Below are 12,074 nucleotides of genomic sequence, written 5' to 3'. Positions count from 1 at the left end.
GTTGCAGTGCAGAAAAAAGTCTGTTCTAGATAGTAAAGGGGATTTCAGAGATCGGGGTACAATTATATTTACAGGATCATATTTTCTTGGTCTAATTAAGTGACATTTTTCAAAATATCCCTTTTTGTCGGCCTAACGTACGATGATTTTTGGAGTAGAGAAGGACAAAGCTTCTTTAACATTCCGGACAGTCTTTTTCCTTCTGATGTTTTGACACAGACATGACTATGTGTTTTGTTGTTTTTTTTGCAGCATGATGACCAAAAAAAGACCTTTGTTCCAATGTTTTTAATCTTTTCTGCTGCATTACTTAGGTGGGTTAAGTCATATAATAATATCATATTTTCAGTCTTTACAGATATATAACTACCGTATTTAGGTATTTAACTTAAGTGTTGGCTATATTATATAGTTTTGATACAATTCTTGGTCTGACTTCTTCACTGTGCCATAATAGCGCACAGGATTCTGCAACATATTATTAGGGCACAGGGCTGGATGGAGTTAAAGTTTTTAGGAACACCTTAGTAGAACATCATTATCTGGTAATTGCCTAACTTAAATCACATAGTGTCTGCTGCTTTCTCAGACCAAAGATCAGGAACATTCCCACCACATTCCGGTCAGGATGCGGCCCGAGGGGCATTTGCCTTCCTGTCCCCCGGTCCAGCCCACCCCTGTAAAATCTTTGGTACTCTTTTTCCCAGCAGACACTGACACTGCCTCCATATGTAAGGTAAAACACACATCTTTAACAAAAAACCCTTTATTACACGTAACTACATGCTGCAAATATATTTACGGAACTATGTAGAAAACAATGAAATACAGGGACAATTATAAGTTATCACTTTCAAGTAAGAGCTAGAACAGGAATAAAAAAAATACTTCATGTAAAAATCAAACCCTGGATTTTATCTCCCGATAATATCAGCTGGGACGCTCCCTCGTCTTCAGATTACTCTCATAAACACTTTAAAAGAAATGTATTGCAAGAAGTCCTTCGAGGGCAGTCACACAGCTTCCCGATGCGAGCACCTTTCCTGACAGCGCACTGCTCTCCTGCGTCGCACTGCAAGAATAAAAAAAAAAAAATTATCTCCAGTTCCATAAAACAATATAATACTGCGGTGAATTAGAAGTTTGTTTAAAATATCCAAACTAATTGTTTGCTAAAGTTTCTGTTTTATTCCTAATATTGTATGTTTTATAATATTATAATTATATTTTAATATTATAATAATATAATATTTTTCATTATTAAAATAAATGTTATAACATATTAGCGCTACATTTTTTTTTTTTTTTTGCCATAAATGGAAAGAAGAGAAATCATTTAGATGTGATCATTGTTTTTCTATAAAATGTAATAATATTCATCAGCATGGAAACATGACTACATATTGGGCAAATGTTCTGATGACAAAATTATTTTTTTTGGGGGGTCAGCATAAATAATGCAAGTAAGGTTAAATAAGCAAATTATCATTCTTTATTCTATCACTAGACAATAGACATATTTACATTGGGCAATGATTGTATTAGGATATTGTAAGATTTAACCTCCTTTTATCACAATATCTGCAGATTTTTCTACTATAATGACATTTGCCATTTACTCTCAATTAACCAATTCACATTACGGGTTCATTTACGCTGCAAGATTATCGTCCATTATCAGGAAGCTTGTTTCTCAATAATCATGCAGCGTCAACAGGCTGCCGATCACCCAGTGAATGAGCAAACCGCTATTTTGTCAGGTGAAATGATCTTTTGTGCTTTACAAGCGATCATGGTTCTCGGCAGCGCATCGTCAAGTGTGAATTGTTCTCGGCAGCACAACTTCTATGGCTGCCCTTATCACACTGAACAATCATAGATTGCTCAGTGTCAGTGCGCATCAATAAGGAATCGTCTGCCTTTGTAAGCAGCATTGTAAACATTTAAAAGGAATATGTCATCAGGTTTTTTTTTGCTACTTCATCTGAGAGCAGTGTAATGTAGACAAAGCAACCCTGAATCCAATGATGTGTCACTTAGTTTACTGGGTGCAGCCGTTTTGAAGCAATCAGAGCTGTTAGATTTGTCATGAAGCAGAGCCGAGAAAGCTAACCCCACCCACTCCGTGTTCTGAATATACAATGACTATAGACAGGTGCTTATAACAGAAGGGGGAGTGTCAGACTACCATGCAGGCGCTGCCGTAGTCCAGCAATGATAATGTCCTGGTGATAAAACAATCATTACAAGTAAACAACAGCACAGAGCTTGATAACAATCATTGCTGAAATCTGCGTTTTAACACTTACAGCATTCAGTCTTCAGATTGCATAGCAAAAAAAACTGCTGACAGATTCCCTTTAAGGGCGGTAAAGCTTGAAACAAACATGACATGTACTTAGTTAATTTTTTTTTCAAATAAAGAAATTGATTTTATAGAGTGAGGATCTGAAAACATCACCTAGTAAATGACGACCGAGCTGCAAAATAGATGTTGATCATATCGTTCTGTGCTGCTGTACTCTCATCACAGATGAACCTTAACTGCATTGAGATCCTGGGATCGTATCTGACCAAGGAAAGCACCTGCATGGAGTTTGTATGTTCCTCCTGTGTCCGCTTCTGCTTCCTTCCACACACAAAATACACGCACTATGCATCATCAATATATCAGTATAATCAGTTGTCTATACTTTTCCCCCCGTGCATGCGGAGATAAATAAATGAGATTACTTGTATAATGACAATATCAGTGCAGCCATTTGGAATATTTTGATTTTAAAAAGAAATGAATATAATGTTAATGTAATATAAGCAGTAGTGATGAGCGAAGGTTATCCGAGCATGCTCGGGTGCTAACCGAGTGTCTTCGGCGTGCTCGAATAATATGCTCGAGTCCCTGTGGCTGCATGTCTCACAGCTGTTCAACAGGCGCAACACATGCACATATTATTCGAGCACTCTGAAGAAACAGTTAGCACCCGAGCATGCTCAGATAACACCTAATCCGAGCACGGTCGCTCATCACTAAATTAAGCAGCAAAAATAGTGACGATCCAGTGTGATAGTTTTATCAGTTTTCTACTTGTATTTGTTGTGTGCATGGATCTACAACAATTTTGTCCAGGAGCTTGAATTTTCTCCATCATTGATTCATAACTCTTCGGTGCTTGTCTGCGGTGCCGAGGAGCTGTCTTACCATGGATAATAGTATTATAAAAGCAGAAAAGGGGAAAAATAAACTTATTTCAACTGCAAAGTCACACAGTCCACTGTGAACTATTTTCCTCACGAACTGAACGACAGCATTCACCTACACAGAATCTACTAATGCAAACCTTGTGGTCACCATCTGACTTTCCACATAGGCAGTAATGACCAGTAAATGGAGGCATCACTCACCATGGGCACTTGTCCATACTTCTTCTCAAATGATGGAAGCTTTCTACTTTTCAGTTTCTCTAACACTTCCTGCAGAGCATCAATCTGGAGCAGAACAGGGACATCAGTCACTAAGTAACAGGTGGACAGATGGATGGTTACTATATGCTGTCCATATGATAAAAAAAAAACATCTGCTAATATGACAACCCTTACTGACCCCTGGCATCCCTTACTGACCATCAGAATGTGGAGTCTTCCATGCCAGTGCTCCAGTAATGGCAGACATTCAGCAGCAGTATATCACACCATAGATAGAATTGAGGGTCACCTACCAGCTCCTTCTCATGGATGTTGTTGTCTATGGGGGAGTAGAAGTCCAGGGACCTGTTCTCCAGGTAGTCTGTCTCCTCACAGCTGCCTCTGAGCACCAGGAGGAGCAGTGTGGAGCTGAGCAGTGTGAGCAGGGCTCTGCGGGAGCTCTCCATGGTGCTGAATCCAGGCTGCTCCAAGGACTGCACAGATCCCTATATATAGGGGCAGGAGCCACCCTCCTGACATCAGCAGCCATACACACAAGCCTCATTAGGAAGGCAGGCACCCTCCTGACATCAGCAGCCATACACACAAGCCTCATTAGGAAGGCAGGCATGGATAACTACAGTGGCTTGCTGAAAATCCTTGATACTTAACCAGTAGTCACATAGGCAGATACATGATAGATACATACATAGGATAGACTACTACTAAAGATTTTTTCAGGAAAGGCTGGTCACAAAACCAAACCATGAATTAACACGTAGCGCTCTTTTGAAGATGTTCTTCAGCAGCTGTGATATGTATTACACGATATTGTTTTTCTGTACTTGCAATACAACCCAATAATTCATTTAGAATCTGCAGATAGTCTTTCTAAAAAGGGTAAGAACGTCTCATATGACTCAATATACAACAATGTTCAAAATAATAGAAGTGTGTTCAAAAACATGCGTTAATGACAAACTCTCTATACTAGTTTTTATTTCCAGCATTTGGAACATTGCACACTGTTTTCTAATTCAAAACATGAAGAGAAATGTATCTAATATCTAACTACTTTACAGAAAATAGCAAAAAATGAACATCGGGCTGTTCTAAAAAATAGCAGTGTCTGCATTTGTCTTTACAAACTCACAATATGTACTATACTATTTTTTGTGGATTTAGCACTCCTGCGAATCACTCACCTAACATTTAGTTGTTACCCACAGCTTTTTAGAACTGCTTCACATCTATGTTGCAAAGAGTCAACCACCTTCTGGCACCTGTCAACTGTTATTCCAGCCCAGGATGCTCGGACTACATCCCACAATTTTTTGGCATTTGTTGGTTTTGCCTCAAAACAGCATTTTCAATATCACTCCACAATGTTCTATCGGATTAAGGTCCGGGGATTGGGCTGGCCATTCAACCTCAATTTTGCTGGACTGGAACCAAGATTTTGCTTGGTTACTGGTGTGTTTAGGGTCGTTGTTTTGTTGAAACACCCATTTCGAGTGCATATCCCCTTCAGCGTAAGGCAACATGACCTCTTCAAGTATTTTAATAAATGGAAACTGGTCCATGATCCCTGGCATGTGGTAAATAGGTCCAGCAACTTAGTAAGAGAAACATACCTACAATATATCATGATGCTTGCACCACCATGCTTCACTGTCTTCAGAGTGTACTGTGGCTGAATGCAGAGTTTGGGGGTCGTCTGACGAACGGTCTGTGGCCCTTTGACCCATTTTTACTTTCATCAGTCCACAAAATGTTTCTCCGTTTCTCTTTAGGCCAGTTGATGTGTTCTTTGCCAAATTGTATCCGCTTCAGTACATGTCTTTTTTTATCAGTGGGACTTTGCGGGGACTTCTTGATAAGAGATTAGCGTCACACAGGCTTCTTCTGTAACAGCACTGACAGGTAACTTGAGGTCGTCTGTGATCATCCTGGCGCTTATGGCCATTCTTCCACCCACTCCAATGGCAGTCTTACGTTTTCTTCCATGTCTCTCTGGTTTAGCTTTAATTTTAAAGCATTGGAGATCATTTTATCTGAACAGCCGATCATTGCCTGCACTTCTTTATAAGTTTTCCCTCTCCAATCAACTTTTTAATGAAAGTACACTGTTCCTCTGAGTAATGTCTCTAACAACCCATATTTCTTTGGCTTTCAAGGTGTAATGCATGTACAACATGTCCTGGCTTCACCCTTAAATAAGGGCCACCTGATTCACACCAGTTTCTTGACCTCACTAATTGAACTCAATTATTTTGAACACATCCCCTTTTCAATTAATTATTCTAATGCACAATCGAAAGCATGCAGATCATGGATGGGGAGTCTGGTGGTTTTCTTAGAATCTACTGCACCAACTGGTAAATTGTTTGACATGGGGTAATATAATTTATACCAAAAACACTTGAACTTTTCAAGATTTTTTCCTGCTAACTTACAAACGTAAATGTATTTAATTGAGATTTTATGAGACATACCAAGACAAAGCAGCAAGTATTTGTGAAGGAAATTATACATAGTTTTTCAAATATTTTAAAATTATAAATCTGAAAATTGTGATGTGTATTTCCATTCAGCCTCCTGTTGTATGATACACCTAAATAAAATACAGAGTGACAAATTGCCTCCAGAAGTCACATAATTAGTAAATTGAGTCCACCTGTGTGTAATTTACTTTCAGAGTAACTACAGGTGTTCTGTGAAGCCCTCCATAGGTTGTTTGGGAAAAGTATGGATGAAATAGCATCATGGAAACCAAGGAACACACCAGACAGGTCAGGAATAATTCTTGTGGAGAAAAGTAAAGCAGAGTTAGGTTTTAAAAAAATAGCAAAAGCTCTGAGCATCTCACATCTGAGCTCTGTTCAGTGTTCAATCCAGCATCCAAAAATAGAGTATGACACAACCACAAACCTACCAGGACATGGCCATCCACCTAAACTGACTTCCCAAGCAAGGAGAGCACTAATTATACAAGCAGCCAAGAGACCCATGTCACTCTGGAGGAACTGCAGAGATCCATAACTCAGGTAGGAGACTCAGTCAACAGGGCAACTATTAGTCGTATACTCCACAAATCTGGCCTTTATCGAAAAGTGGCAAGAAGAAAGCCATTTTTTAAAGCAAGCCATAATAAGTCCCATTTGCAGATAGTATGTGGAAGAAGGTGCTCTGGTGAGATGAGACCAAAGTAGAAAATGTAAGGTGCTATGTGTGGTAGAAAACTAACACTGAACATCACGTTGAAAACACCATCCCCACTGTCAAATGTGGTGGTGGCAGCATCATGCTTTGGGGATGCTTTTTTCAGCAGGACCAGGGTAGTTGGTCAGAGTTGATGGGAAGATGGATGGAGCTAAATACAGGGAAATCCTGGAGGAAAACCTGTTAGAGGCTGCAAAAGACTTGAGACTGGGGTGTAGGTTCTCCTTCTCTCAGGATAAAAGCACTAAGCATAGTGCCAGAACTATGATGGAAAGGTTTAGATCAAAGCATATCCATGTTTGTGAATATGTCAGTCCAGACCTAAATTCCATGGAGAATATGTGTCAAGACATGAAAATTTCTGGTCACAGAAGCCCTCATTCAATCTCACTGAGCTAGAGCTGGTTTACAAACTAGAATGGGCAAAAATTTCAGCCTCTAGATGTGCAAAGCTGGCAGACATCCCTAAAGGCTAGCTGTCAAAGGTGGTCCTACAAAGTATTGGCTCTGAGTGGCTGAATACAAATGCATGTCACAATTTTTTAGATTTATATTTTTAAAATAATTAGAAAAATCTATATCATTTCATTTACACTTCACAAATGCTGGCAGCTTAGTGTTGGTATAGCACATAAAATACTAATAAAATACATTTAAGTTTGAAAGGTTATGAATGCTATTCAATGCACTGCAGTCTTGAAGTATCTATTAGACAACTATTGATGTGCAGATTTTTTGCTGCAAATAATCCAGATGCTTTTGCAGAGATCAATCATAGTGCTGAAAGTAAATAGTTAAATCACAAATTCAGCTCTACTTTATCTACAATCGGTGATTGGTGCGGTAATTAAATATTTGCCCACTGCAGCTTGCATTTTGCAGGTAGACGCACAGTCCAATTACACTCACTGGCCACTTTATTAGGTACACCTGTCCAACTGTGTGTTAAGACTTAATTTCTAATCAGCCAATCACATGGCGGCAACTCAGTGCATTTAGGCATGTAGACATGGTCAAGACAATCTCCTGCAGTTCAAACCGAGCATCAGTATGGGGAAGAAAGGTGATTTGAGTGCCTTTGAACGTGGCATGATTGTTGGTGCCAGAAGGGCTGGTCTGAGAATTTCAGAAACTGCTGATCTACTGGGATTTTCACGCACAACCATCTCTAGGGTTTACAGAGAATGGTCCGAAAAAGAAAAAAAATCCAGTGAGCGGCAGTTCTGTGGCCGGAAATGCCATGTTGATGCCAGAGGTCAGAGGAGAATGGGCAGACTGGTTCGAGCTGATAGAAAGGCAACAGTGACTCAAATTGCCACCCGTTACAACCAAGGTAGGCAGAAGAGCATCTCTGAACGCACAGTGCGTCGAACTTTGAGGCAGATGGGCTACAGCAGCAGAAGACCACACTGGGTACCACTCCTCTCAGCTAAGAACAGGAAACTGAGGCTACAATTTGCACAAGCTCATCGAAATTGGACAGTAGAAGATTGGAAAAACGTTGCCTGGTCTGATGAGTCTCGATTTCTGCTGCGACATTCGGATGGTAGGGTCAGAATTTGGCGTAAACAACATGAAAGCATGGATCCATCCTGCCTTGTATCAACGGTTCAGGCTGGTGGTGGTGGTGTCATGGTGTGGGGAATTTTTTCTGGGCACTCTTTGGGCCCCTTGGTACCAATTGAGCATCGTTGCAACGCCACAGCCTACCTGAGTATTGTTGCTGACCATGTCCATCCCTTTATGACCACAATGTACCCAACATCTGATGGCTACTTTCAGCAGGATAATGCGCCATGTCATAAAGCTCGAATCATCTCAGATTGGTTTCTTGAACATGACAATGAGTTTACTGGACTCAAATGGCCTCCTCAGTCACCAGATCTCAATCCAATAGAGCATCTTTGGGATGTGGTGGAACGGGAGATTCGCATCAGGGATGTGCAGCCGACAAATCTGCGCCAACTGTGTGATGCCATCATGTCAATATGGTCCAAAATCTCTGAGGAATGCTTCCAGCACCTTGTTGAATCTCTGCCACGAAGAATTGAGGCAGTTCTGAAGGCAAAAGGGGGTCCAACCCCTTACTAGCATGGTGTACCTAATAAAGTGGCCAGTGAGTGTATTTTGTATGGATTTGTAAGACGCACAACAGAACTTAATTTCATTTAGAAAATGTGTGGTGTAGCAGTTCAGAGCAAAAATAATTTACAAAATAATACTAAACTACAAATTTTATAAGGAATTTGCCCATGCTGTGTTATATCATTAGTATTGGACAACAGTCTTAATTACATTAGTTATCTACACAGACATGTTTTATGTATAATCCTTCAGGGGATCCTCTGCTGAATGCTAATCTCCTTTGTAATGCTTGCATGTTAAGACACTTTAATAAAGCAGTTATCATTTACTCACCAGTTTTCAATATATTTTAGATTTTTCACCAATACTTTGCAACTTTTGAAATTCAGCTTTGTATACAAATTACATTTTTGTATGTCAGAACATAACGATTTTGCAAATATGAGCAGTTACATTCAATTCCGTCTTGTCAAAATTTTGGAAATTATTCTTGAGTTCAGTGAGATATTGAATAAAGCCTTACTTTTTAAATGGGGTGTACTCATTTATGCTGAGTTCTGTATGTTTATTATTAAATTAATTCCAGATCACCATTAATTCCACCCCCCAATGAACTCTCAACCTCCAAGTAATGGAATGGGTAAGTGACTAAGGTAACAGGTCCCCTAACACCTCCCTCCTTCCCTTTCGGTGGGTTAAGGAACAAGCTCTGACAACTACTTCCACTAGAATTGTTACCCTTTTCACCCAAAAATACCAGCAAAAGTAAAAAAAAAAGTGATGTACTTCACAGGTGAGGCTTAATAGGGAGTATGTTTTCAAAGTTAGGTATAGAATTGTTCATGGTTTGCTGACCAGTTACACAATATGAGGGACAAATTGCTATATTCATCCCTGACATCCTGTATTTTAAATGCCAGACCCAAGGACGGTCATGGAAACTAATATAGCTTAACTATGATGGGGACTGTTTGGTTTCAATTAAGGTGTCCAGCATTTGGTGGATATCCTAATGGAAACTAAACAGACCTCATTTAGATAAAGGTATACATCTGATGGCTTTTACATCGTCATGTGATAAATACAGTTTGCAACAAAACTGATGGTGGTCCGGGTGCTGAATTCCTCTACTGTTGGTGGTTCTGGTAACCTATTCATGTACTGATGGTGGTTCTTTTAATTTTTTCATGTAATGATGGTTATTCTGGTGCCATATTCCTGCACTGATGGTGGTTCTGGTAAATGTATTCATGTACTGATGATGGTTCTTTTAATGTGTTCATGTGGTGATGATTGTTCTGGTGACTTATTCATAACCAGAACCATCAACAATATGAAATTTAAATAATCATCAGCACATAAAGAGAATGAACCATCAACAATACAAAATCTAAATAATCATCAGCACCTAAAGAGAACATCAGAGCCCTCACTAGTACATAAATACAGCACCAGAACCATCAGCAAATAACTACTGTAGGTCACTACACTTCCTATCAGTACATGAATACCTCACTAGAACCACCATCAGTAGATAAATGCATCACCAGAACTATCATCAGTACATGAATACATACCAGAATCACTGTCAGTACATTAATGCATCACCAGAACCTAAAATCAGTACATGAATGCATGACGAGAAACAGTCAGTAAATAAATACAACACCAGCACCATTATCAGTATACACCACCAGGACCATACGTCACCAGAACCACCGACCCAACATCAGTACAGCAATCACTTGTAATGTCAAGTCAGGTTAATATATATTTGCATAAATCTACAACTACCAGTATATCTTTAACAATACCCCCCTGCATAAAAAATATCTGCCCATACTATGTCCTAAATAAGCCTCTTATGGTATACGCCCTCCATAATGTATGCATTACTGATCCACAAACAAACCCACTATCTGCATTTATCAGCTCTCACCACCACACCATCCACCATTATGAACCACAGCCTATACCATTGCTGTCCTGTCTCCATTGTTTTCCCTTTCACTCTCTATATCTCCACACTGTCCCCCACCATGCGAACCTCTCTCCATACTGTGCTGACATTTCACTGTGTCCCCTCTCCATATCCATTCTGTGCCTCCTCTTTACATTATGCCCTCATATTGCCCACCATTTTGTCCTCCTTAACCTGTACTGCTACACAGTATGACGATCAACACAGCAGCCCATACAAAATATCCACAACAGCCTCTAAATATACAGTTACAAGCAAAAGGGTAACAATGTTTAGAAGTTTTAACTTACGTGCTTCATATCTCACCATCCACTACTGCTTCGAACTTGAGACCACCATCATTTTATAGACAATCATCTTGGCTATCTCATACACATATTTGATTTGCAACTATTTCGAATATGATTAGTTATGTAGATACTTGTCATGTCACTGCATAGTTACTAAAAATCTAAATTTTAATTTTTATTATTTTGTAAATCCACCTTTGGTTTTCAACGCTGCCTAAATCCTTCTGGGCATGCTCTAGATCAGATTCAATCAGGTCTTTTCCGAAATCTGATCCCAGTTCATACCCATAGCACTTGAGTGTACAAAGTAGCTCATCTTGTAGGATACTCCCATATAGCTCAGCATTGAGACCACCATCGATCCTGCTCAAGTATAACACGCCTTTGGCTGTGAAACAACCCCATGTCATCAGGCTTCCTCCATCAAACTTGACAGTTCCTACAATTTCATGATCCTTTAGCCCCCTTTTCCCTTGTTTCTTCCAGACACATTTGCACCCATCAGAGCCTAGTCTATTGACTTTCATTTCATCGCTCCAAACCACATGTTTCCAATCTACTGTCCATTTTTCATACTTTTTTTGCAAATTCAAGCTGACGCTTCTGAAGTCGAGGCTGTTGTTTCACCTTTTATCGGGCCACCTTTGCAGACTTGTGTAACATGTGTCGAACAGTGCTTCAATGGGGAAACTGTCAACGTCTGTGATCGCACTATTAGGAGCCACCTCCACTGATGTGTTTGTCGCACCAGAACTTGTAATGAGCCAACTTGTTGACTCCGATATTTTGCATGGCCTTTGAATGGATGGACAGACTTAGTTTTGTATTGTTCCAACTGTCATAGCGCTCACATAATGAAGTTTGGCAATTTTTTGGGCTGAGAGATCACTCTCGATGAACTAGATGATGCCATTTCTCTTTTCTTGGGAAATCTCTTTCATGGCTGCTCCTCAATTCGAACCAGTGACTTTTCGCTTGTGAACCAATCTAATAACACACTGAGCTATTAGGAAATGTAAGAACAGGTTGTAATTTGTAGTATACAGTAAGGAAAAGATTTTTCCACCACCAGGAGAAAACAGTAACAGTGCAGT

At 39.7% G+C, this 12,074-nt stretch overlaps 1 protein-coding gene across 1 annotated transcript; it reads right to left on the bottom strand.

Annotated features, from left to right (window-relative positions):
* Window positions 1-750: 750 nt before the first annotated feature.
* CARTPT (CART prepropeptide) lies at window positions 751-3,880 on the bottom strand. The gene is made up of 3 exons (XM_073584333.1): window positions 3,717-3,880; window positions 3,403-3,486; window positions 751-1,072 (listed from the first exon to the last, which is right to left on the bottom strand). The coding sequence occupies exons 1-3, from the start codon at window positions 3,867-3,869 to the stop codon at window positions 965-967; spliced, it is 345 nt and encodes a 114-aa protein (XP_073440434.1). The 5' UTR covers window positions 3,870-3,880; the 3' UTR covers window positions 751-964.
* Window positions 3,881-12,074: the final 8,194 nt, after the last annotated feature.

The sequence above is a fragment of the Dendrobates tinctorius genome, unplaced genomic scaffold, assembly GCF_039654945.1.
Source record: "Dendrobates tinctorius isolate UK_male_01 unplaced genomic scaffold, ASM3965494v1 ptg000083l, whole genome shotgun sequence".
NCBI lineage: Eukaryota > Metazoa > Chordata > Amphibia > Anura > Dendrobatidae > Dendrobates > Dendrobates tinctorius.
This window is presented reverse-complemented; position numbering and strand designations above follow the sequence as displayed.